This window comes from Anopheles gambiae, chromosome 2 (assembly GCF_943734735.2).
Source record: "Anopheles gambiae chromosome 2, idAnoGambNW_F1_1, whole genome shotgun sequence".
Classification (NCBI taxonomy): Eukaryota; Metazoa; Arthropoda; class Insecta; order Diptera; family Culicidae; genus Anopheles; species Anopheles gambiae.
Genome location: NC_064601.1, coordinates 45,613,812 through 45,641,579, shown reverse-complemented (window position 1 = coordinate 45,641,579; position 27,768 = coordinate 45,613,812). Strand labels below are relative to the sequence as shown.

General features: G+C 44.9%; 3 protein-coding genes across 16 annotated transcripts in view; 1 reads left to right on the top strand and 2 right to left on the bottom strand.

The window, feature by feature from the left end:
• LOC1278773 (rho GTPase-activating protein 100F) overlaps positions 1–17,106 on the bottom strand; it is a 36,995-nt gene extending 19,889 nt beyond the window's left edge. For 2 of the 6 annotated variants that reach the window (XM_061642623.1, XM_061642626.1), the window contains exons 1-2: positions 16,852–17,106; positions 13,033–14,022 (exon numbers count right to left, since the gene is read on the bottom strand). In XM_061642623.1, the coding sequence (XP_061498607.1) occupies positions 13,033–13,119 (87 nt within the window). In that variant the 5' untranslated portion in view covers positions 13,120–14,022; positions 16,852–17,106. The other 4 variants (XM_061642627.1, XM_061642628.1, XM_061642625.1 and 1 more) reach the window with 3 other exon arrangements.
• LOC133392087 (ataxin-8-like) lies at positions 13,192–13,632 on the bottom strand. The gene has a single exon (XM_061650374.1). The coding sequence runs from the start codon at positions 13,630–13,632 to the stop codon at positions 13,192–13,194; it is 441 nt and encodes a 146-aa protein (XP_061506358.1).
• Positions 17,107–20,585: 3,479 nt separating the features above from the next.
• Positions 20,586–27,768, top strand: part of LOC1278772 (DNA-binding protein RFX2) — a 33,578-nt gene continuing 26,395 nt past the window's right edge. For 2 of the 9 annotated variants that reach the window (XM_061641436.1, XM_061641433.1), the window contains exons 1-4: positions 20,604–20,831; positions 20,902–21,448; positions 23,223–24,058; positions 24,140–24,371. In XM_061641436.1, the coding sequence (XP_061497420.1) occupies positions 23,654–24,058; positions 24,140–24,371 (637 nt within the window). In that variant the 5' untranslated portion in view covers positions 20,604–20,831; positions 20,902–21,448; positions 23,223–23,653. Of the gene's footprint in view, positions 21,449–23,205; positions 24,059–24,139; positions 24,372–27,768 lie in introns of all 9 variants that reach the window. The other 7 variants (XM_061641437.1, XM_061641431.1, XM_061641432.1 and 4 more) reach the window with 7 other exon arrangements.

Sequence of the window (27,768 nt, the reverse complement as noted above, 5' to 3'; positions counted from 1 at the left end):
CCTTTTCTGTCATTTTCATAGAGAGAGCGAGAGAGAGAGAGCGAGGACGAATGAGTTACAATATCAAAGGATACGAGAGAACCTCCTTACGAAACTGCAATGTATGGGATGACTGTGTGTGTGTGTAAGTGTGCGTGTCCGTAAAAAAGGCTGGATCGTTGCTGTTAACGGTTCGTGACTGTGTCACACACTGGCATAGTTTTTTCCATGCTTCCACCCACAACTCTCGCCCCTTTTACACTTTTCCAACCCCTTACAAGGGAGAGCGCTCCCTTCATTTTCGACACGTCAGCCTTGGAGTAATGCAAGAAAATGAAGAAGAAGCAACACAAAAAAAAACCTCCGTGGGAATGAATAATGCATGGTGTGGGGTTCCATTTTTCCAGACACTTTTACGGACACACAAACGGCTGTCCGAGCTAGCAGCGCTCGAAGGACGACAGCATCTTTGGAGCCGTAATGTTCCCAATCCTCACCTTGCTGCTCCGCGAGAAAAAGCATCCAGTGGTGGCACTATCGCACATTTATGCCCGCGAACACTCGCACGTCCCGTCGCCTCCGTTTCGGATTACAATTACACTCCACTTGCCGCTCCGTTTGAGCCGTTTCCGTTTGCTTGCTTGCTTGCCTACTACTCCAAAATATACTAGCGCGGTGCTAAAACCAGCCACTAGCAGCTACTACCACTACTACTGAGCAATTCACTTGATATGTCGTTGATGGTTTTGGTTACTTCCTGTCGATTATTTGGCCCCCTCGGTTGCTTTAATTTTGCACTACTGTGCAACGATTGTTGCGCGGCTACACGTATGCACACTCGCACTTATGCTCGCAGTGGACTGGATCACCACTTCGATTGCTGCCCCGTCTGGCAGGTGGGAACATTGGCGTGCATTACTCACGCACCAAACCTGCCACCGAATAAACAACAAAATGCACAACTGTTGGCACCACACGGGTCAATCGTTGGAAAAGAAACGCATGCACACTAGCACAACTTCACTCACAGACACGCGTAGTAATGTGTGCGCATAGAAGTAGGAATTTTCTTTGCCTGGTTGTTTTTTTGTTGGGAAATCTCAACCCTTTTGCACAGAGGAACGCGAACAAACTGTTTTCTCTGCTTTCGCAGCACTGCAAATGGGTCACCTTCACCACGCGGTTAAGGAACTTTCGGTACGGCGGGATCGTCTTGCTGTGGTCCCGCTTGCTGGATATGAAAATTGTTGTACTTTATCAACACACAAGCACACACACACACACACACAAACATTCACACACGGACGGACGTGACAGTTACTGACGGGATAGGGCCAGCCGTTGGCTTTGGGCGCTTGCAGAAAGGAATCAAACGAGTAACCGAAACCCAATCACCCAGCAGAAATCCTCAGCCCAGCGGTTGAGTTTGTGCAACGCCGTCCCAAAAATGGCGCTCGCTCGCCCTCGGACTAGAACCTGATCGACCGACCGACCGTGAGTGGATGACACTGGCAGAGAAGGATATGTGTGTTCTCGGCACCACACGGCGCACCGAGCCTCACCCATACACGTACGCGATACGCGCAGAAGGATGTGTAGACGCAGAGCCTGGCGTCGTACCAGGGTACACGAAATATCGCGTGTATGCTTCATAACGAGCCGAAGCTGAAAGCACGACCATTTCGGTTACAGTAACACGACGGATGTTTTTTTACAATTTATCTTTCTCTCACTAACACTCTCTCTTTCGCACGAGCTCTCTGTTTCTCTCTCTTACACGTGGTTTTTATATGACTCACAAACACAGTAAATGCTCTACACTAACTGCTTGCTCGTATCTTACCAAGTAGCTCGGAGGACTCACGTAGGATGTGTAGGGACGACGAAAAAACGGTTGCACGAAAAGTTCTTGACTCTGCTGTCCATTGACACACACCAGCAAGCTGCACTATCACAAATGAAAGTAACTCACGGCGCGTGTGGGTGTTGGTGAGAGCGCGACGGAATGGCTCCCACTCACCGCCCTCCTCCCACGTAGTAATGGAGCTCGAGTATCCTTGGCGGCCGCGTGTGAGCACTTCAAAATGGAGTGTTGCGTGCGCTCGGCGCTGTGTGTGCGTGCGTTCACAGAATCTGGCCAGTGACATTCGCATGCAAAACTTGCAAACATTTTAACAGCCCCAAGCAAGTTCCCTCCCACCAGTCGAATGGCTGCGATGCCGTGACGCTACGTTTGGAAAAATGCTAATACTAAAGAGTATTACATTTGTCCTATCCTTCAAACATCCTTCCTTTCGATGTTTGTCTGATATACCCACCCATGTCTGTGTGTGTGTGTCTGTGGAAATACCGCGCGTTGGCGTAATATTCAAAAACATCTTCTCATTTCGGCAGAAGGCGTTTCATACCTCCAACACAACATTGATGGATTTAAATGTCATGAATGTTGGTGGGCGCATTACACTGTCAATAAAACTCCTGGTAGACCTTCTTGTGCAGCTATTGTCTGTGGGTGTGGGAGTTAATGCCATCGTTTCATTCAACCGGTGTTGCAAACAATCGAATCAGAGATGTGCGTGGTGAAAGTGGCTGACAGCTTGGCACAGCGTTTAATCATCGGAAAAGCGTAGGTGCTCACTAATCACTGGCTCGTCTGCAGAGATGCCAAAGCTAGGATATGGTTCTATTTTATACCACAAGGATTCCTTAAAAAACGGAAAACACTGAATGGCCACATGTTACTGAAATATCAGCTAGAGCCTTCCGCATTAGCTGGGGGAATGTCAAACAAAGGGACAACATCATATTTTAATTTTAAAATTTCAAAGCTATTCAAAATTCAATGCTTAAATGACAGTTTTAAACGTATTACTGGAGAGTAGTTTTTTCGACAAGAAACATGAAGAGCAGAAAATGAAGCTCTTCATGATAAAACTGAAAAGTGGTCCTTGCAATAATTGGTCATAACGGTATAGCAGGTTATAGCATTAACATGCTACCATATATTATATTAAGTTTAATTTGAGTTTCTACGGTTTAGTGTAAACAATGTCATCCAATATCCAATCCGTAAGTCATCCATCGGTATGTCATTCAGGTAGGCGCTACACTGCACAAAACAACAACAAACCAAGGACACCAACCATCAATCAGCATTGGCGTGTCGAGCAACATTTATGTACGTTCTGTATGTTTGCAGCGTCCGTGCCCCGTACTTGGTACGCTAATCGAAAGCAAATTACAAGCACTCCGGTTAATGGCATTATCGTGCCCTCATCTTCACTGTCATGTTTCGTGTTTTCTTTTTTCCTTTTCTCCTTTTTTTCCTACACTGCCGCTGCCACGTTGCCTGACCTTCGCCCGATAAATCTTTCTCCCACGGCGTACCCCTTTTCACGGGCGGCTAATTGACCGCCATCAATCAGATCCTTGGGCGGCCGATGCCGCTGCAGAGGAAATTATGCATTAACCATTAATGATCGCTGTGCGTGTCCGTGTCCGTGCGTGGGGCTCGGCAGCAACACACGCGGCAGCAAGAAGGCAGCAAGGAAAGCATCCCTCTGCGTCGAACACAAAACAATCCAGCAGAAAGACGGAACAGAATGTTTTTATCACCCACCCCCTCACTTACTCTCTTACCCCGCGCTAATTAGTCGCTGATTATCAGTCATAAATTTTCGACCCAGCAGCGAGCGTGGCTTTGTTTCCGGGGTTCATAAACACTATCCCTATTGTGGGCTTTTGATTTTTGCTTCTCTCTGCACTCAAACCGTACAGTGCGCGTCTTACGCAATGTGTGTGTGTGTGTGGCTGTGACTGTTTTGTATTTTGTGCTGAAAAATGCCCCTAAGTGCTTCACGCGGCTGCAGATGCACCAAGTGCAGCTGAGAGCTTAGTTTGTGTGCTTTCCCTGATGGTCTTTTTGCTGACGCGCTGGTATTGGTGACGCTCATCTCGGGTGTCGATGAACGAGCGAAACGATATCTTGGCTGGCCTATTTCCACCATCTAGCCTTCTTACGACACGACAATAACAGCGACAACAACAATGAAAAGACTACCTGCCAATCGAGCAAAATGAGGAAACGGAGCAGCTAGCAAGAGCAAGAGGGCGATATCAAGTGACTCCGACTCGTACACGTACACACCTACCCACGGACATTAAATCCCATTCGACCTCTTTCGCTATCAATTGCGGTACGGTAGCACCAGGTATTGCTGCTCCCCATTCGACCATTCCTCTGTAGCCTATTCGTTAGTGTTCGTTTGCCCGATTTCCAATGGCCGCGGTGGACACGTGAATGTATGTAGCCGAAAAAAAATAAAATAAACCGTTCCCCCTCCCTGAACCGAAACTGAGCGAAGCAGCCATTCGGTAATGATTATTGACCTGAGCCCTGTTGTACCGTTTTGTTGTGCCATCCGTCCCTTGCTCCCCTTTGCCCCGCCTGCCACCTTGATTGTCCTTACGACTCGCGAAGGACATTGGACGTTTCGAGACGCTCGATTCTCCTCGATTGGGACCATCCATGGGGCAGATACTCATACGAGTAAGCGTTTAGTTGTGTGCGTGTGTTTGTGTGGGTATGAGTGGGTGGCTGCGTTAGTATTTGCGTAAAACAGCGAACCGAGCAAAAGCGAGAACCATTCAATGCGACCAAAGGATAGAGCGAGAGAGAGAGAGAGAGAGAGAGAGAGAGAGCGGGACCAATGAGAAATATCGATTAACGTCGCATCCGCACAAATGGAGCAAGACGGCCCTGCTGATGGAACAAGCTGCGTTGGCTCGGTTGCTCTTGGGTCTGAGATTTGTGCTTTTAGTGGCTTGTAATCGCAGCAAGTTGGGAGCTAATTACCAATAAAGGAAAAATCTCACTGCTCGGCTCTTGTTGAACATTACACTACAAACAAAAAAACAAAATGTTGAAACCAGGATTGAAGCAAGCCAGTTTCCTCTCAAGCAATAGCAATTTTCCTATGCATCAAACGGCCACTGCAATAGCAGCTGCAAATCATCTTTACCTCCTATGGCATCTCCATCGTGGCATCTTCTGTTGCAATTCTGACGGCCACTCTAACTATGTTTGTCAAAAAAAAAACACACACACACACCCACAAGAAAAAGCGAGAGAGGATTTATCACACTTGTATCGAGAGCGAACAGACACACTCTGGTCCGCGTAATAGCTGCTACGGATTTTGAACGACCACACAAGCAAGCGAGTGGATATGTAACCGTGCATGCGTTTGTGTGTGTGTGTGTGTGTGTGTATGACGGGATGAACAGGACAAATTGAGGAATGGCTAGTGGATGAAGGGAGCGGTTGGGGAAAGCAGCCCAAACGGGGGAAATGGGAATGCTCGGTTGTACTACGTGCGATACAGAATACTATGAAAAGTACGCTGCAGTCTACAACAAACGAGCGAACGAACGAGGATGGCAAGGTGGGGGGGGGGGGGAAGGGTGACGCATAAAGGGATGCAGGGGTAGTGCATGGGGCAGAAAGGCTCGTTTGACTGTGCAGTGCACACTGTGCCAACCCGTGTGTAGTGCGCTGCATCCCGCCCGTCACGATGCTAGGGAGTGTGCGCGGGAGACAATTCATTTGTGGGCGAGAGACGGAAACTGCATTGAATTCTCATATTCTACGTACGATGTTGCTGAAGCATAAAGAGCATGGCCGAAATATTCTTCTTGCTCGAGACAATCACATTCCCACACATATACTGTGGATTGGGAGCGGGGTGAGAAAGCATCCCGAGCGGCGAGGGATGTTTCATTGCAGTGCCGATGTAATAATGCACCCCTTTTTTCCGAGAAAATGCCACACAATCATCGATGCCACTTGTACATATTACAGTGCGTAGTAGTGGGTTTGAACGTCCACAATGGTAGTACGATTAGCGATATACGACGGCAGCCCGTTTGGTACCGCTTTTCGGACCGCTGCAATGAGTGTCAATCGATTTCGGTGCGAGAGTGGCTTTTATTGCATTTTTTGTATATGCTCAATCCCATCCCTTCCGTTTCATTCAACCACGAAGGTGCAGACACTAGTGAGCGTAGCACAGAGATAGTTGGGAATGAAATTCCAGTGCATTTGTCATTTCGTGCCCTAATCTGAACCGACATTCTTTGCGTCATTCCAGCACGTTCGAAAGCGATCTCGGTATGTTTAACACAATTGCTTGGTGACGTTTGCTTGGCTAATTCGGTGTGGTTTGTATGGCTGCGGGCTGCTTGATTTGCTATTTTGCAAACGATACGCTGAATTTTAAAGCTATGCTTTAAATATTGCGGTGACTTTACCCTTAGTCGTTGTAGTCTAACATACTTTCCCTTCAATTGCATTCCAATTGAGTTCAACTCAGCAAAGGGTTTCTTGTTATTTATTATTAAGTTCAATGACTAACTGCACGAACATCTAGCTGCAGGCCATCTACATGAGTTTCCGGGTTTAGACAATTTGAAACCCCAAAAAATCATCAAGTCTAAGAGTTTTATTTTAGGTCTATAATTTCAAAGTTATTCTATTTCCTGCGCTTCCAAATTACATTACATTCTTATTTCCCAAAACAGTAACATAAAAAACTGAAAAAATAACACACACATCCTTCTGTGCAGTTTTTGCCTTCTAAAAATGTTCAACCCCGCACACGAACCGGTCAAAGTTGTTTTTGCTCTTAATCAGTCGACGCAGCTTCATATGCAAGCGGAAATTGATTTTTGCTTTACATACTACCACTGCTTTACGAGGGGTTGGACGAGAACGGAAGTTGCGTTAATGTTTGGGTGTGTGCGAAATGTTACATCAAATATTCTAAACTATCTTCCTTATTGCTTTACACACTGTTTACCCCCTGGGGCATAATTTCTTGCGCCATACATCTGAATCGGAAATTATTTTTCATTTTCTTTATTCTATTTTGCACACAACCATCGGCGCTCATCGCACTCAGTTGGTATCGAGAACTGTCTGACAACCGAGCACTTAGCAAGGCAAGCAAATTGATTCGACCTTGATTAAAATATCATAGCAAACGATTGAATTGGGGCTGGAGTAAAGCAACCAGTCTGATCCTTTTCGCTTAGCAAACCGTTTCCAGCTCTTAGGATGGGCAGCGGAACAGATGCATGCTCGATTTAGCAAGCTCCACTGGCATGTAGGTGCTTTCAAGTGTCTAAAGCTAAAGAAAAGCCGGCTGAATTCTTCTTCAACAATTTATTTGTGTGCTTATCTGTTTCTTGCAGTCTTTGCATTTGTCAAAATTGTTTTTACTATTTCCATAGCATTTCACAGGCATCAAGATGCCTTTTTTAATGTTCATTTATTTCTCCACGTACGATGGCACCAAGCTTAAACCGTTAACGCCACTTATGGCTCTCGTCATTTTAATTACTTTTTCATCGTCGCACTCAAAAAAGCCATTGCGGAGCGCAGACACCCAAATCACATCGCTCTGAACCGTTTAAAACCGTTCTCGACGTCTTCTTCTTTTTCTGCTCGATTCTCACTTCGAACAGCGACCGTTCTGGGCACGACGGATCTATCCGCCTACCGCAGTGAAATGCCGGACGGCATCGATCACTTCACAACGTAACGGCCTCCACCAGCCGTCGCACACAGCCCATCTGACCGTCCTGGCAGTCCATTACCGAACGATTATTATCATCATCATCATCGTATTATTGTTATTAGTATTATTACCATGTGCTCAGTTGGAACAGAAAAGCAGTCGGGCAGCTTTCACTCACCCTCGGGTTCATGATATTGAGCGTTGGACATGACTTGAATGTTTGCGGAGGAATTTTCGAACCTTCTTCCGTGTTCTGCTTCAGTAGGTAGGAAAGTGCACAAGAAAAGATGGCCGAGAGTTTTGCGTCAAAGGAGAAAGAATCCTTTCCAATACTGGACCAGGCGCGAGCGAAAGCATGCGAAACATGCCACTCCGTTGCTGCACACGCCCGCGCACGATCACGATTTTCCCGTGAACCGTTCGAGCATTCCCGGTGCCGAACGAGTGATGGAAAATTTATGGTAATAAAATCGCCGTTTAATCCCCGATGACATAACATACTTTTACACTTTCGCAATTTTCCTATTGGAAAGAGAATGCCTCGCAACATTGGGCTCAGGGCTCAGGGACAAGTTCCATCCAATTCAGTTGGCTCGTTTTTTGCATCGTTTTTTGTGTTGATAGTTAGCATGAATGAAAACAAGTGTTAAGTGTATTTGTTAAAAGTATCGATGCTCTACCAAAAGATGGCATTTTAAGTTATCAATCAAATATATATTTATATAGATTATTCGTAACTTACATAGGATTTTCTAGCTAATAATCTGATAGTTACATAAAACTGCTGCCTCTTAATAGGTTACTCATGCATCACTGAAACTCTTCAAGATGAAACCGATTGTTTGCGATGGTGGGTCAGTATGGTAGACCTCCATTTCCTCCCGTGTTCACCGTCGCTCGTCCGTAGCCGACCAGGCGTCTCCATTTTATTGAGCACCGCGATCAACGGGTACATTCTGTACTGTTGTCCAACGGCTGCAACTCTGTTGGCCCAGCGCAGTGGGAACAGACGACCACAAGTAGAGTGAAATCACAAAGATCGATGTCTCATAATGCTACTCCGAAACATAATTCACACAGTTCGCTGGCCGAGGAGAACGAACGTTGCCGCTTTGGTCCTTCGGGCCAGGATCCAATTTCGCACACAAATACGAACACACATACACACGCACACACATAAAAGTGGTAAACGAGGCGATATAACGATCGCATCCGTATGAAGCACCCACCCACCCTCAAGCCATGGCACAATACCGCACACACGACCGAACGAACGTAACGAGAAATATGGGTGTCGTTCAATTCGTTGTTTATCCATATAAATTATGTTTTCCCAGTGGCCCAGCTATGCCACCGCACCGGGATCCTTTCTGTGCCATCTTGGCCCATTGTCCCACTTTTTGTGTGTCTCGTCTCTCCTCTCCACCGCTTTTGTGCCGTTTCGTTTTTAGTGTCATTTTATTCTCGCGCTGCTCGACGCTCGTTCAATGGCAGACGGGACGGGAGCCAGTGCCAGTGCTGTCGCTGGTATTGTTCCGTAAGACTTTAGAGCGCTTATCATGCTGTACGCTGGTGCCGAACGCTATGGGAAGAATTTCGCTTGCAAAATCTTTAGCAGACCATAACATCCGTAAGCATGCATAGAGGTGAAAGCATCCGTGAGGACAAAGCACAACTAGAGCGAAAGTCCTGCGATAGAGACATGCTTTGCCAGAATGCAGTAAAGATATGTTATAATAAATCGAACAATTGATGCTTGGTTTAAAATTTTACTGCTCAGTGTTGCGTCTTGAAAGTCCTATACTTAGAAATCATGATCAGTTGGAAGACTTTTACCTTTTTCGTATGTCAAAAAGCTATCACAAAAAAACAATTTAAAACTTATGATAACTAGCATTGGGGGCCTTCACGATTCTAGTTAGTTTTTTTTGTATGGAGTTTGACAGTTAGAGGCTGAAATCATGTAAACAATCCATAAAAAACCACACAAAAAACTAGCCTGCGATTTTCAGTCTAGAAAATTTTAGCCTAAAAGCTAGAATTAGATTCGAGTACCTGCTCGAAAACACGGGTTTGTTTACATTTATCCCAAGGTGCATTAAAGAAATCAGTTGATCGAATCTGGAATCAAAGTTTATGTAGTCCAGGTGGTCTTATAGCATTTTTTATAACCAAATTTGAATATCACTTTTTAACAGAACGAGTGAAAACTTTTGCTCCAACGAGCTTTCTGGAGAATTGACGAATACTCAAAACACTCTTACAATCTTCATTCAGAAGCAGAAGCGATAAAAATCAGCCTTCTAAATTCATACACCTTGGGATAAGCCCACCTGTATATTATACTCACTTAGATAGCTGCTCGAAAACTGCTATACAATACTAACAGCTGCCAGGCTGAAATTTCAGCCTACGAGCTTCAAACGGAAAGGGCCCCATTATTGGAATAATATTACGCATGAAATTATAGATGTATACAAACTTTCAGCAAATATTTCTTATAACAGTATTTTTGTTTGATGCCTCACATAACTGCACAGTTTTTGTAAACAATGGTCCCGGGGTACAGTCATCAACTCGCCCGACTTACAATGATACCCGTCGTGGTTTCAAGCCTTGTGCGGATCATTCAGTTATTGGTACTTATTTTGTATGTAATTCTTGTACAGGTCATTCATTAGGAACACGTAGATCGTCAAAAAGAAGAACAAACCTTCAATATCATTTCAAAAGACTTTTTTATTTAAATTACTACTATACTGTACAGTTATGCAATGTAATATTGTTTAATTCTCGGCCTACATTTGTTGACAAAAGGTATATTTTTAAAATTCCCTATTCAAATATAGAATAAGCTCAACATAAAGTATGTTTTGTTCTGCAAACCCAATTATTAAACAAAATGTGCTAAGATTTGTGCTATGTGCTATTAAACAAAAGTGCCGTGTTATACGCATGGAAACGGACGACCCAGCCCGTAAAGTCTTTTTAGGCCGTCCACAAGGACAGAGGAGGCGTGGTAGGCCCAAATTGAGGTGGCAAGTTGGCATGGAGGCGTCGGCCATTAAAGCCGGGATAACAGATTGGCAGACGAAGGCGCGAGACCGTGAGCGGTTTCGGACACTCCTGAGGCAGGCCAAGACCGCAAAGCGGCTGAAGCGCCGGATAAGTAAGTGAGTAAGCTAAGATTTGTGGGTGCCAAAACGGCATTTCCATCTTAAGGCACCACTTAAGACCAACTCAAAACAATAGATGAGGAATCCAATATGACATGCAGTACTCGTTCCAAAAAGCAAACACATTTTATGTTGTGTCCGCACAAATGAACATGAACACGGTGGTGTGTACGGCACAAACAGAATATGTATATTTTATTCTACTCTTTGGTATCGTTATACAATAACACGTAATAAGTAGAAACGCACACACACACACGCAATGCGGGGAGAGGACGACTGGTCCTTCTCGCGCCGCGATCCTCACTGAGGACGTCACCGGATGACAGCCCTGCTGTCAACGGCGAGCCCTCAGGATGAGGCAGCGGTCTGTCCACAACATTTTAAACCTGTATTGCCCAATTTGTTGTTAAGCGTTAAAAAAGCTATAGAACATGTTCCTCCCAAATATTCAACTTTGAACCGCGGTCGCGTTTGACAGATAGAAGTAAAGAAGCAATTAAACTGTTGATATAAAAGACAGAAGTAATGCGAAGTGACAACAGAAAATCATGTTTTACTTATTTTTCATCGATTTTTTTCTGAATCACGTGTAAAAGAGGTGTTGGGATTAAAATGGGTAAAATATTAAGGGCCGTGATTAGACGCGCAGTGAATGCTTAAAAATAAGCTGTAAAAATCTGCATACAAAATAAAACAAATTAAGTATATTAAATTAAAGTAATTAAATAAAGTTTGATAAACAGGATGAACAAAAGTCCTGGACTGCTCCTAGATTGGACTGGCAATGGGTTTTTGTTTTTTTAAACTTCCTTCTGACCACATGTCACCTTCATTCCTGAGCACGGATGAAATAGCACGGATAAATAGCCATCTGGGTGAAAGTTACCGGCAAGCTTACTACTACCCCTCAATGTAAAAGGCGTCCTACTGTAGTACCCTAACTATTTTATTTGCAATACTTTGCAGCAGTGGTTTTTAAACCTTTTTGTATTTTTTTCTCCCATGTAAAATGCAAGTATAATTACAATCCCCACTCACAAGTTCATGAGCGGGGAGGGGAAGGTAACAGGGGAAGGTTGAGCGTGGCAACGTGGTATTTAGCCAAAATTTCAACAATCTTCCATGAAAAAGTCAGCATTCCCCTTGCGGGGAATTCCCCACCGGTTGAAAACCTCTGCTTTACAGTGAAACGTAAAATTAATATCATGAGTTAAGCATCTACAATCTAAATATGTTTCTGATCTTCTTAAACACTTCTGCCATACGACCCAACTATGCTATGGTTATTTTAACCCTTTGACAGCCTCGTGGATTGTAGAAATGAATGATACAATATTGAAATAATGACAAAAGGTAAATAAAGGAAGCTAAATAAAGACCAATCGGCAAGCCACTGATTTACACGAAAAAATAAAGTGATAACTATTTCATCAGCATTGTTTTATCTCCTCTCTCACCTCCCCATACGACGAATCGAGCAAAACAGATAACAATAAAACAGCCCGAGTCTCACTCCAACATACCATTGAATGGATTAGTAACACTTATTTTTCCTGCTTTTCGTGTCACTTGTTACTTAAATTTTCATTGAATTTTCATTCTTCCTCTTCTTCTTCTTTTCGCTCAACAACCGAAGTCAAGGCCTGCCTGTACCACTTGCGGGACTGGCTTTCAGTAACTAATTGATTTCCCCCCATAGCAGAATAGCAGTCCTACGTATGGCGGCACGGTCCATTTGCGGCTTGAGTCCATGGCGGACATGTTAAGTCGTTCGAGTTGACGACTGTACCACGAGACCGGCTTATTGTATTATTGAGTTACTGAATTTTCATACAATGTTTTAAATCGTCCTTCCAATAGCTAAGAGCTGTCGTGTATATTGACCTCAATAATGATATTTATTTTTAAACGACGTGGCTCGTGGATGGAAAAGTTATAAGACCCATGAACTAAACCGTAGCGCCCTTGTCGGCATTCATAGGCGATCCATAGATTTAATAACTTGAACACATACCTGAACACACAGAACTAGAGCAATACATTAGATAATATTAAACCTAATAGTACAATAAAAGAATAATATTTTGAAGCAAGAGATAAAAAAAATAATGTTAAATCAATTAATTATGAATGTTTTCCAGTGGTACTGATAGTACCATCAAAAGATAATGTGCTTGCAAACACTGTAGTATGTAACTGCTAACACAGCACATTTTTTTGATGAAATTCATTTAACCCAACTCGGAAACCTTAAAGTATGCGAAATTATGCGAACACACCCCAAAACCGGTACTCACCTTTCTTCGGCCACAACAAAGCATTCTTCGCGTCCGCGAATGTCCGGTAGCAGTCGTTTTCAGCCGTGCGAACTTCCGCCACTGCATTAGTCTACGTCGGGCGCGTGAAACGACGACTAGCTTCGGGCTGTGGCTGTTGGCAGCGCTGTTCCGGCCGTGCTATGAGGCGCAACCGGCACGAACCCGCGTCCGCCGTAGTGCAAGGAATCCCTGCCCGACAACACCGCCAACCGCCGCAACGAAGCCCCGTCCCCCAGCACCCCCGCTACAACCAAGCGCGCCGCCGCCGCCTCCTCCCCCTACTTGCACACCGGCCGAACGTCGGCGAACTGACGAGGTGCCCGGCCCCGAATACTGCTGCTGCTGCTGCTGCTGAAGCTGTTGCTGGTGCAACCGTACCACTTCCTCGATCGAATCCTCGTCCTCCTGTTGCTGGTGTTGCCGCAGCTGTTGCCGCAGCTGCTGCGACGACCTAGAGCGGTCCTCGCTACTACGCTCACTACTACCACGGTACCACTCTTCGTGCTCCTGCTGCTGCTGCTGCTGCCACTCCTGCTCGTACGGCTCCTGAAGTCTCTGGTTGTAACGAACGTGACTCATTGACGACTGATTCGATTGCGCACACACCGGATGGTCGTGGGACGTCGGGCGTCACGAGCGACGCCGTCTACAGCTACCAACGCACCGGCAAGCTTACCACCACCGCTCAACACAACCGCACCCGGCTGACACGACCGACGTGACTGATGCTGCTGCGCACACTTCTGCACTCGGCACGGGTCCCTCCTCATTCTGAGCTGCGCGGATCTCCGGTACATTGCGTGCCGCCACTGCCCAGCTGCACACTGTGCCCACACATCACACCCACGAGCCAATGCTCCCTTGCACTGAACACAGACTAGCACCAGTACCACTAGCTCGAATATCAGTCACTCGTATTTTCCACTATTTTCCTATTCTGTGAGCGTCTTCAGACGACGAACCTCCCTGCTGTGATTGAAATTGAAGACACGCTGCTCGTTAGTGAGGGTTAATTATTTAATTCAATTGTGGTATTTTAGGCCAAGCTCGAGCGTTAGTGCCTTAGTGTCTTTCAAGAAGTGTCTTTGGGCGTCCCACAGGAACATCTCGCACGACCATCGAGACGATAATCAAGCAAACGATTTAATTAATAGAATTGGAAATTGGACAAATTAGCAGTTCATCAATACGGGCCAGCAATTATCATCAAGCGAACGTACAAACTCTGATGAACACTTCTATAGCGCTCTCTGCAAGTAGGATCTTCCCCACAAGGACATACACAACCCGTACCAGTAGGTAATGATGTCACAATTTGCCCCCACATCCGATGGTTGGCTATTTTTAAGCTACCATGCGATAGAGAAAAAATAGAACGCTAAAGATATACTATTCCTCCTCTGCTTTCTGCCTGACTCAACGGCCTGCCATGCTTCCAGCGCTCATATCAGCCTAGAAAGGTATCAAGAACGGAACAAAAACAACATGACACAAACCATAACACATCTGGCCATTCAATTTCCAGTTCCCTGAAAGTAATTGCAAGAAAGAATACGTCCTACCCCTGGATCTAGCCTTCCAGCTGAGCTGATGCGCGGGTTTTGTTGGATTTCTGCCTGTTTGTTTGTTGCTGTGCTGGTTGAAGCAGCTTCAAAAAACGAATGAGGAAACAATAGTTCTTTGCTGTTGTTACTTCAAGTAATTGGCAAACACAAACAGCCCACTGCTCGCGCTCCTGTGAATCGTTATAGCGGGAGGACATTCTTCCGGAGACACCTGCATGTGTCAAGCAAATGTATGCTTTTCGTTACCTACGTAAAGAACCAATCTTCCTTTCTCTTGTGCATGTGCAGGTGTACACGGCTGGTGGCCTACATCGCAGGGCTACATAATCCCCCAGTGCCGTTGTCGAAGGTAGTGCAATGGCGACCCTTCCCTATCTACTTCCGGTTTGTCTTCCCTGGTACGTTCTACATTGGCAGTGCATCTCAGCAACACCCCAACATGCGCGCAGGCACAAACACATGTACACACACAGCGACAGTAGACAAGCAGGGCACGTGACTCCATTCCAAGGGAGATTGGAGCAAGCCTTTTTTTCTACCACCTCCACCCCCTCCCCCCCAGTTTGCCAGTGCAGAATCTTGCTCGTGTAAAGTGGATGAGGTTTTTCACTCGTTTTTCCAACGCCTCATTCTGGTCTTCCTGTTTCGTTCGTATCGTTCGCACTGGCCTTTCTCTCCGTGCTCTTGCTCTTCCTCCCACTCTTTCTCGGTGGCCAAATTTCTCTCGACTTTGCCGCTTTGGGAGAGAGCGTCTTTTTTCCTGCCTTTTCTGCCCTGCTCGCCCGAAGCGTTTCTTATCAGAAGTTGTTCCTTCTTGGGTTACGGGTTGCGTGCATGCGCGCCGTAAAATTCATCCACTTCCCGACGCCTACTAACACACTCACGCGTTAGTACAGAGAGCAGCAAAGTGGAAAGAGAGAGAGTTTGAGAGAGAGAGAGATAGCGAACGTGAAAGAGAGGGATGAAAACTAGGCCCTCGCTAGATACAGACACATGCTATGGCCACACCGTCAACGACCTCACTCGGGCTTTCGGCGCTGGTGCAGCTTTACTCCCGCACGGGTTTTGTAGGCTTATGAAAATCGTCCCAACTTTTAGGCTTTACGTGAATGAGATAGTGCCTGCTCGCTGTTCGCCATATGCTCTCGTGTGGCTATGTGTGTGTGTGTGTGTGATTACCGTGCGTTTATGTGTGTGGTGAGTGCGTACATGTACGCCCGTACGCCACTGGCAGATAGCGTTTTGGGAGAGAGAGCAACACACCGGAATCGAAGTGGAAGGAACCTGCCTGCGATCGATATTTCACTGCTGCTGTCCCCAACACGGCTGCCCCTCCCCCAACTCAGCAACTTTGCCACCCATCCCAATGCCTTGGACACGGGAGGAGGGGGGGATTTTCCGTGGAATTTTTTGCCCACCAGCGCAAACCTAATCGCCGTAAAACCTTACTGCTTCCATGAACTTGTTTGCCGTGTGGAATGTAATAATTTCGCATTTTTCATCCACTTTTCATCACTTGCCACAGTCAACTGCAAATGCGCGCACACTGATGCATGCACACAGCAGCACACACACACACAAACGTGCACCAACGCATCACAATTTGAAGAAATCCGGGTCGCCACCTTCTTCAATCAACGCAGAAGCAAACGCAATGGCCCTATACGCTGGTACGCTGGAACAGATGGGGGGAATGAATTGGTGTAGCGAATCACTCCGCAACACATAATTCTGGCCAGCTGCGAGCAGAGAAGCGAACTGTACGGATTCTTCCAAAAAATCACTAAAATTCCGAGTATACACATACACACATGCACACCACAACACACCCACTACACTAACACAATCACCCGCAGAAGGAAGCTTAATGGTTCAACTTTTACTTGTACATAACATTTTCTGCACACGGCAACACGGCGTATTCGTACCATTTCCGGGGCTTTCTTTTTTTCAGTTCTGCATAATTCTTGTTCACACACACACGAGCCGCACTTGCCCCTCACACTCCCTCGCTAGCGGCACTCCCCGTCACACACAACACTAGATGATCGCAGAGACGCCACCACAGCCTACTTAGGACGCCACCGCAGCAGCAGTGGCAGTAGTTTTCATTTCCGTTGCCCTCTGTGCCCTCCCCACAATCACTTCACTCACACACTCCAGCCTAGGATCTTGCCCGAGGTTGCACCAAAAGGGGTCCGTTTAAATTTTGCACCATCTTACTTTCCATTACCTGGGTTTTTTGCTGTGTTTTGCCCTATTTTGGCGAATGCACACCCCACACCGGAGAAAAACGGAAACTTTGTTTCCAGGGTAAAACTTTGCCCAGTGGCCAGGAATTCGGGTGCTGCTGGGAGGGAAAGAAAACGCCACTACCGTTAGTGGTTATAAATGTATATAACCGGAGCGTGAGAGCGCTCCTAGCGGCGGTGACCGAATGCGAAACCGTGCGGCTGGTGAAAATTCACTCGGCCCTTCGCCGAGCTGTTTTGTTAGTTCGCTGGTCGGCTGATGGCTTTCTTCGCGCATTACTCTCACGCTCACCGTTAAGGACCACCGTATCACCACGTCCGGCCACTTTCCTGCTTCGTTAATCCCGCTTCCCCCTAGCAAAGGGGACAAATGGGGCGCACGGTAGTCAGTGGAACAGGGTGGACGACGGAGGACATCCCCTGTTAAACGATACACACATTTAAAGGGACATTTCGATAGGATTTTCCCATCCCTCTCTATCTCTCTCTCTCTTTCGGCAGCTTTCTGAGTTTTTCGCTCTCGGTTCGCTTTCGTTGCGCTCGTTTGAGGCATGAAAGAGAGCATTTTTCCCTTCGTTTGACTCTCTTGCAAGATTTATGCTCTATGCTAACTCTCTCTCTTTCTCTTTTTTCATATTCTTCCCGTTCTGTCTCTGTCACACGCATTCATGCTTGCTTTAGTTGTTTGTGGCCGAGTTGGTTATGTTTTATGTGTAGCTATGCTGTGCTCACACAAGTTTTTCACACAAATTATTTGATCATCACGGCTCTCCTCGTAAATGATGACAACCCACAGAGGTGAATTTCTACGCTGCTGCTACTGAGCGAATGCTCCAGTCCTTCGTTATGCTTTGATTTCGAACAATTGCTAGCACTAACAAAAAAAAACCAAATTACCATTAAAATCGCAGCACACATACACACAAGCACAGAGCTAGCGCACATAAAGCCTTTGCATAAATTGACACCTTCAACGATCGGTGTGTGTACCTTTCCGTTTTGAATTCCTTTCGCGTCACATTGATGAGGAGCTTGATTTTTTTACGCACCATTTCTTCCCACCTTTTCCTCCTTTAACGGCAAAGAGCCGCCCCAGCAGGAGTCCATCAACCGTAATATTTTTTCATAAACCCTCGTCCTTCATTCTTCAACTTTCTTCTAGCGCATGGAATAATCCGAACAAGCAAAAAAAAAAGATGCCTTCAACAGAACCGTCCATCCGCGCTGGTCCCTGATGCGTAGGATTCATTTGATGTGTCTTGCTGAGTGCTTCACCGCTGGTCGAAATCAAAAAAGCAAGAGGCAGCCAGTAGCTGACCAAAAAATCTAATAAATCCCTCCGAGACCGGTAACAACACCCAGCGATGCGTCCCGGACCTTCACACTTCGTCCGCTGCCACAACGTTACGGACTGGTGTGATGTTGAAAAATATGCTTTTTTTGGTAGCAAATTTTATTTTGCCCCAATCGTGCCCTCCTTGATTCAAATTCCTTTTGTACAACATTTCGACCGTCGTCCCAGCTTCCCTTTCATCCGTGTGATCCGACATAATTTCTTTTGAAAGTAAACAAAACTACCAACATTTTCTTCTCCCGGTCCGATTTTTCGGTGCTTTGCTGCTACGGCTGCGTGTGGGTAACCATGGCCTACCATGCTTTTCCCGACTTCTTGGGCGTTTTTTGCTTGCGTAGGGACAACACTGCACGCAGAAGGATTTGCCGTGCCACAATCATACCTGCTCGGAAAATGAGTGCGCGAGTGAGCGGGATCGCACGAGTAGGGAACATGAAGAGAAAGAAAAGATTATCAAAAAATATGTGTAAAAGAGATAGCTAGGGACAAATCCGTCCAAACACCCACCACTCCAACCCACTTAATCTCCCCCCAGAGATGATGTTCTAAAGGCGATAGTTTTGTAAGTCGCTGTGAGTAATGCTTTCTTTCTCTGCCCTTCGGTAGCAGACGGTTTTGCTCGTAATGGTTTTGGATGATAAAAAGTAGAACATAAATGTTCTGCATGCTTGAAAAACAATCTTTTCGGATTGGAAATTATTTCCATACAATCGTGTTTTTGGGGTACACATTTTTCGTTTTTTTTTCACTAATGTATGTTTTGTTTGTTTGTTTGTTTGTTTTTTCATTATTATGAAAATCCATATCCTAATATAGTCCAGGGCCAGTCTCGTGGTACAGTCGTCAACTGGTACGACTTAACAACATGCCCGTCATGGGTTCAAGCCCCGAATGAACCATGCTACCCGTAGGCAGGACTGACTATCCCGCGTGGTATTAAACAAAGTCTCGAAAATCTGTATAGGTTGGCATGTCCGCGTAGGACGTTATGCCAAATAGAAGAAGAAGAAGAAGAAGAAGAAGAAGAAGAAGAAGAAGAAGAAATAGAAGGAGAAGAAGAAGAAGAAGAAGAAGAAGAAGAAGAAGAAGAAGAAGAAGAAGAAAAAGAAGAAGATGAAGAACTCTTTGCATTGAACTGTCTGCCATCTACTGACAACCAACGAAAAAGATTGCCAACTAAAAAGATGCATCAATTACTGGTTACACAGGATTGGTATTCAAAATAACAACGGATCGCTCATGAATCCTTCGCAAAAGTTCTACTTCTATTCAAAAAAAAAACACTTTTTAAATATTGAGTTTTTGAGCAGTTATGGTCCGAAAATGCTAGTTTATGCAGGAATTATAATTTATCCTTAGCTAGTCATATTACATAGTCATATAAATTATTCTTAGCTAGTCATATTTATGTTTGCCAATTATTTCATTTCATATTTTGCAAATTCAGTTTACTAACCTTCAACTCTATAAAGTTTTTAAATATATTTTTAAAAGAAATCAAACGTTCAATACGTATTTTCATGCCTATAATGTTGTACTTTTTCCTCATATTCTTTCGTATAACAATTATAATATTCATTACGAACAGAGAAAAGTGTTGCTGAATTATCAATTTTCATCACATCACTAATAATCACATGAAAAAGGTACTATCAATATATTTTATATAAGACAGCACTGAAGACTTTTTTCGAAAAAACAAGTTTTCTGACCTAGATAAAAAAAGTAGATGAGGCTTCAAAAAAAAAAATTTGCAATACAATTAATATTGAAGTTTTAATATGAAAAACTATTTACCTATCAAAATTATTGGAATACGCGGGTATGCCGAGCATAAAGATGAAGGTGTATATTTGGTCATTGAGACAACGGTTAAATGTTTCAAACGAATGTGAAACATTTCATGCAACGGCGGTTTCAAACAAGCATGCAGCACAGTCTACACTCCCAATGAAACGGCGGCTGGTTTGAAAGTTTTGGAAGCGGGAAGCTTAGCATGGCGGCTGACACAGAACAAAAAAAAACTCACAGAAATATAAATACTATAAATGTTGTTGAATGATTATGAATTTTATTTTGAATAACATATGTTATTGAAACTATTTTTGTGTACACCAATTTAACGCTCGTGATGAAATATTTCAGCTTGCAACTTAATAGATCAAGTTTAACCTATGTTTTGCCTTATTTAAACTCAACAGCGATTATTTCTAGCGTATTTTGCAAAACTTTGATACCGATAACTTTGATGGTATTATTTCACATTATTATCGAAACGAGCCACTAAACAGAAATGAAGAAATAACCAACATACGTACGAGACCGTCGCCCATTCGCTGTCTACACTTTGCTCAGCAGTGTTTGACAGCAGCTGTCAAAATTTTGTCTCCTTGGCAACGAGCTGAAAAACGAATAACAAAATAAAAGAGATTTCACCAAAGTAGTTGCTACGAAACTGAGGCAAAGGATTTTCCGCCTCCCCATTTTTTCGCACAGGCTGTGTGCCCCGTCAACGACACTTTTGGGTGAAAACAAGCAAACTGAACCGAGGGGAGCGTCCATATCGTATCGTGAAAAAGACAAAAACTGCGCTCCAGTGTTCGTAAGGTGAGAAGTGCAACATATTCCTGTATGGTGTTTCTGTGCTGAAATCATCGTCCTCACCTCGTACACCCAGTGCAGCAAATCCAGGCAATTGGGCAGCATTTATCGAGTGATCCCCGCGTACGGAAGGATTGGGAAAAGCAAAGCAATCACCTGCTGGCGTAGTGCACAGCAGCTTTCGGTACGCGAAACGGCTAATAAGTAGATTTGTGCTTGTACAAGTAACCGGTTCGTTCGCATAGCTTACCGACTGAGAAGGAAAATATTGCATTCCTTCGTAACTGCTGGAAAACGAGCCAAAGGGCCACTGCTACTTCCTGCCCCATTAGCCTGGTGCGTTCGAGTGTGTGCGTGCGTGTGTGCGTACGTCATGTTGGAAAACTAACATTCTTCCTTTTGCTGCTGTGACTAGTGCTTGTGTAACAACAACAACAGGTCGTCCGTCGGTGCAATAGAACCTTCAAGCAACAGAACCACTGCTGGAATGCAACCGTCCACTTGGTAGAGCAACCTCTATATAGGTGTCCCCTCCCCAACATCAACGATGGATCGAAACTCACACCAGTGCGAGGATTTTTCCCCGGAGAAGATGCTCTACATCCTTCGAAAAGGATAGAGAGGTAAGTTCGGCTGGGTTGGATTGTGGGAACAGGGTAGCGGGGGCGATTTGGTTGGAAAATTAACAACGCATGAATGCAACTGTCCGCAAGGCAATATGGCGGGGACCGTGTGTCACAGCGGGGCACTGTGTGGGGTTTGCCGAGCTAACAATTTGAAATATGTGACTGTCCCTTATTTTGTTGGACTCTGATGACGATGGTGTCCTTACTGCTTCCTTCCGTGGCTCTAAACCGTCTGGCCTGGTGTTTGTTTACAGGGCGGCAGAACGCCCAGAACTTATGCGCGCCTGGGAAGACATCGGGCATGACGGTTTCCAGGTGCATGGCACGCGTTGCCAAGGGTTGCCAAGTTTCACGCATCATTGGGTCGAGAATTTACCACACTTGTTCTTGGTTTTTTTTTGTTGTCGATCGCATAAATGGTCCCAACTTTACGGAATGTGATTTTTTTCAATTGAACTTTTTGAAAATATATTTCATAATTACACAACTTAAAACGTGAAATGAAATGTGAGGATATTAGTGCATGTACGTTACCGATCTCACATCATACAAAGCATGTGTGACGCAACACACAAGTACCCTAAGCAAAGGATACTACGTTCTTTTGCGCCACTAAAGCTTACTCCCCACCCAAGCAAAGAATGTTCCACTTGAAAAGGTTTTCAATTTGCTCACGACCATATATCCCCCGTATCCAAGGGGAACGATATATATTTTTTCCTCTAGCGTGCATTAGCTCTACTACGATGCAGCGATCGCGTCCCCCATATGGCGTTCGCCTAACGTGCCACCAGGACCACACGCTCGGGGAAGTGCCCTTTAAAGCGCGACCCCTAACAACGGACCGCGAAGTTGTTCAGCGAAGCGTATCCTGGGTCGGGTGCGCAGCTGGCCGTGCCTTACTGTGTTGCGGGAAAAGAGTGGGACCCCTGGTCGCAGTACAGTAAAGGATACAGCGACACAGACAGGCGTTCGGGGGAGTCTGTTTGATCGATACGGTTCCGTTCGACAGTCGCCTAGTGTTTTAACGTGTTTTCTTTCCTGTGCGCTCTGTCTGCTTTCTAACAAAGTCCGTTGCTACCACCATGCACCGGTCGTCCTTAGCAGCATATTGCAGTCCTTAGTAGCCAGGTTTGATCGCTAGGCGTCAGTAGCCGTCCTGGGCTTGGTGCATTCGTTTCTGTTTCCTGACGACCGACCGACCGACCGGCGTTTGCTGTTTTGTTTTTCGCTAATTGTGCTTATCAACAATATATACAATCGTAGCAATACACCGTGTGTGTTTCCCCGTGTCCTCCCATCGGCAAGGTGCGTGAGTGTGTGTGTGTGTGGGTGTGTGAGGTGTATAACGTAATGTTTAATCTCCCGGAAGATTTAAATTGTCCCGTCTTTGGACTGTGCTTGTTTTCCGGCGATTGTGATGTGTTGTTTCTATCCATATGGGAAAATAAGAGAATTGGAGAGGACGAGAATGTGAAAATATAACATTCATTTCCGAGCCTTGTGCTGAATAAAAAATCAGCAATTTCTTAGAACCAATAGTACAATCAAACAGCAATTTCAGGATTGTTATGCAATACAAAATCATAATTTTACAATTCAATTAATTATTCTAAGTTCCATGCAAAGCCACTCTGCCATAGCTCAAGTTGACATTAGTTCATAAAGCTCTCAATAGATGGCGTACATGGTAGGATAGCTAAACCTACGCTTAGGCCGTTAATAACAACAAAAACCAAACGAATTTAAAGCAGTTTTCTCTTCATTTCAGGATTTTTTTTCCTTCAGTCTGGGAGCATAATTTTCCTATCCATCTCAAGAGAGAGAGAGAGAATATTAAGCATCGAAACAAAGAAACAAACCTACAAAACTTATCATTCAAGCTAGAGTAATTTCGCTCATCAAACGAAGCTAGTAACGATTACCATCAAAGCATCAGTACCATTTCACTCTCCAAAAACTCCAGTGATATCTGTGCCGCCCAGACATTCTTGAACAACATTTCATATCAACGCTTAACCCCGTTATCATCAACGACAAACTTTGAGCTGTCGCATGTTATAGAGCGAGCGACCAGGCAGGTCCTGACACACTTTACAGGGAAGATTAACAGATAAACTATTTAACCGGCTGCTCTCCTAGTGCCCGAGAGTACTATTTATGCACAGCAGAACGCGCATTGATATTTTAGCACCGTAAAACATGGCGACACGTTTAGCAGCGCAGCGAAACTTTATTGCCGTGATTCCCGCCGTAAGTGGTGGGTCTGCTTCCGTAACAGTCGAGCCTGCTGGCGAAGGAGGAACCACAGCAGTACAGAAACCCGTCACTGAACCCGCTGAGACCGAAGGCACAGCGAACGGTACTAGTCAAACCACGGCCGAGGTAGTAACGGTCAGTGTGGCAAGCTCGTCCCCAACCGTGATGGCTTCCCGTCCTGGTGCAAATTCGACACAGCTACCCACAATCACCATTGCCGGTGGTGGGCTGAAAAATGGAAACGCGAAAGGAGCGCTCGTGCCGACTGCCTTGCTGGCAAACAATTCCAACATCATGAACATCCTGAGTAACGCGAATGGACTGTCGTTGCAACAAATCATTCAGCAGGTTCGTTAAGGCGTTGAGTAAAATTATCAACCTGCTCGTCGCTATGCAAATTACTAATGAACATGTTGTGCCTCTTTTTAGAAGAAAATTGTGATAAACACAAACGGTACGCTGATCGACCTAGTACAGTTGAATGACGATAATGAAAGTGTCGAGATCAAGGCCGACGGTGAGAAGCTGCTGGACAGTTCGACTGCAAACGAAAGCGTGGAAAGCGGTAGCTCTGGTTCGGAAGCCACTGCAGACGAGACGCCACAGGTGGCCGTCGTGCAGAGTCCGGGCGGTGGTACGCCTCAGTACATAACCGTAACAGGTAAGTGGTGTTGCAGCTTTTTCTTAATCTTTGTTAGTATATCTCAACTTGCCTATGGATGGTACACTACATTAATTCTTGTTAATGTTGTTGACACCTTATTGTTATTAAAAACGAAATAATGAAATTCTGTATGGATTCTCTAAGTCATTCTTAAGCTTTTTGCTTCTTTTTGAACATTGAATATTGAATTTATTGTTTTTACGTTTATTTACCTAAGCAAGCATTACGGCGGTCTTTAAAAAAATGTAACAAGAAAATGCATTTATCCTCTGTGTGTTGTATGTACATTGTCCCACTTTTTATATATTCATTAGTATGTTGCCGCGTATCTCGGGGGACCACCTGCATATCTATTATAACATATTTTGGTTTACTTAACTGTGAGATTTAATTACCTCAATACATTTTTTTATAATTATGTTTCTGCTAAAAATTTACTCAGCCAAACCTCTCTAAAAATCAACGAACTGTACTTGTCTCTAGTAGTCATGGGAAAAATGATTCTTTTTAAAGATCAGGTGCGGTCCAGTTCGCTCAGTGAAATGAACTGAACGCGTGCACGCCCGAGGTGCAGTATGTTTTTAAATATCGATTTTATACTGCAAGAATGTACACCCTATTTTATTTTTTTATTTTTATATAGTACCATCTACAAGTAGAGAAAAAGGAAATCAAAGTTGTTTTAATGCTCAACTAAACTTTAAATTTATCACGATTTGTTTAATTTCCTTATATCATTATTTATTTTGTGTTCTACTCGTTTAAAGTATTTTTTTTATAAAAATGTAAATTTATCGCCGTTCAAAACAACGGATTCATAACACTCATTCAATTAATCGTACAGTTTAAAAAAAATGTGGTTAACATAGTCCATGAGGAGAATCTTTTTCATATATTCAAAGCCGACATGGGGTGCTTCTAACATATGGAAAATTACCTGCAGTTTCGGTCTGGTGAAAAAAAACTACTAAAGCGAGAGTGTATCGCTATTTTGCGGAACAGGGAAAAAGACATGGATAACAGAAGCTTTCTCGTTCTAGTCAACACACTATCAGATCGAAAAAGCATGCTGATTTTCTGAGTAGGCGAATGAACTCCGCACCGCGTGCGGTGGTTTGTTGCACACTTTCATGATCGGTATATTTGCGGGAGAGTTTCCGCACGGAGAATCAATACCGCACCGCTAGCGTGCGGAGATGTATCGCACACTTTCATAGTCGACAGGGAGAGCGTCCGCACGGAGAATCAATACCGCACCGCTAGCGTGCGGAGATGTATCGCACACATTCTTAGTCGGCGCGGAGAACGTCCGCACAAAGAATCAATACTGCACCGCTAGCGTGCGGAGATGTATCGCACACTTTCATAGTCGACAGGGAGAGCGTCCGCACGAAGAATCAATACCGCACCGCTAGCGTGCGGAAGAATCATTTCCATTTATCTGGCGGTGCGGTACTCGTTCGCTCAGTGTAAAGAGTGGAATGAATCATTCAGTTCTGATTCATTTTGCCCATGTCTAGTCTCTAGATGGATTCATTGTTCTCATCATAGCGGAATACGATAGCGTAAAAGGCCGTTCTTTGAATTGTGTGAAAGCTAAATTGATTGTTCCAAATTCACTGTTTTGACACTGTTCAACAAATTAATCGTGTAAAATGTTACAAATTCATTCGAGCATATCCATTACCGACGATTTGGCAAACACTTCGATATTTGAAAATGCTGACGTATCCAATTTTCACTACGACGGAGCATTATCCGCAGACGCAGATGATACGACGCACTGCTTTGTTTGCGCGCGCGTGACATATTCGGGTGTTGTGTTTACCATGGACGGGGCTAACATTATGAAGGAAGTTGATTAGGGCGCACGCACGACAAGCTTTAAGGTCACTGACCCAGAAGGGATAAAAAGGCTCCCCCAACTGGGGGCCAATGCGTCCGATGGCGAAAATGTAACGCTCGGAAATATGTTTCCTTTCGTCAATTGCCACACTGCGTGACGACACGTGCGTTTTAGACGTTGCGAAGCGCTACGTGTAGGCTTATTTGCGTTCCCAGAATCAAAGGGCATTGATCATCGGCACATCTTCGTTCGCCACGGTTGGCTACCGCTCGCAGTAGAGCATTGGCCGTGCATGCAACATACGCACACCTACCTGCTGGCTCGTAAGTGGATGGATACACGTGAGGAATTCTGGCACCATCGGTGCGTAAATCGTTCTCGGAAACATGGTAGGAGCGCCGCGGGCGTAAGAAAATTGCAGACAAAATCGACAAATAAATTTCGCATATAAAGTGAGCAGGCAGGGGTCTCCCCCTCGAGCGAGTGGCGGGATCCCCTAAAGTATCTAGGGGATACACCATTACACGGTTTGGTTCTATGATCCAATTTCCCTCAATGGCTACGTATTGACACTTTTTGACATTTGAATTGCTTACAATCGTATTCCAATTTTCTTGTTTAGAGTCATTGTACCATTAGCATGTGCGAGCCTTTCCTTCAAAAGCATAATCATGTCAATTATCGGGCAAAAAAACATACAGCATACGCTTCCTCGAAAGCATTCCCCCGGCTGTGATGATAGAAAATTTGTGGATTTTGATTTGTTTGTTTATAGTTTGCGTGTTTTTTTTTTCTTCCGTTTGACCGTCTTTGGCTTCTCTGGTCTCATGTCTCATTATTCTCGCAAACGTTCCCTCGTTGTGGCTGCTTCTGGTATTATCATCGTGTGATGTTCTTGTCGCAAACCTTCCCCCAGATACTGTCGCCCTAAACATGCCCTTCTCCGTTCCTGAGCACATTCACGTCAAATCAGTGTTGATAAACAACTCATCTTTTGATCTATTATTATCTCGATTTCATTTCACCGCTTTTTGCCGTGCTTCCGTGGGCCCTTCGCTTCAACCCCGCATTTATCGAGGGGTCATAGTGCGGGTAGCTTAATTAAACGTATCCTTTTTTATAATAGCAAGATCCGTGTGGCCACGGCGGCTGCTTCATGTACGCCCTTCATCGCCGACAAACTTGTCAAAATATACGTCAAAATACGTGTAATCAGACACGCTCAGTGCAACTGCGAAAAACCCGTGCCCGTTGTAACCTTGAGTAAGGGTCGGTGGTGGTTACCGTTTACCGCTGCTTGCATGCACTGTCTCGGAACCTAGGGAAGGGGAACTTAGCACTGGCACAATTAAATGTATCACTTTTAGCCTGCGTATCCTGCGACGGGCGGTGGCGGTGGTGGCACCAGCCTAATCCTACCTTCTGCTGTTCATCACTCATTATCTCGTCAAGTGGGTTCGGCACTGTTCCGCCTGTCTGGAAGGAAAGAGCGCACTGGTTGCGGGGGAAGCCATCGAAGGATGCGCTAAAGAAAGTAAGGATCACAAA

Excerpts from the sequence above, each read along its gene's own strand:
- LOC133392087 (XM_061650374.1), bottom strand. The coding sequence starts at position 13,632 with ATGAGTCACGTTCGTTACAACCAGAGACTTCAGGAGCCGTACGAGCAG.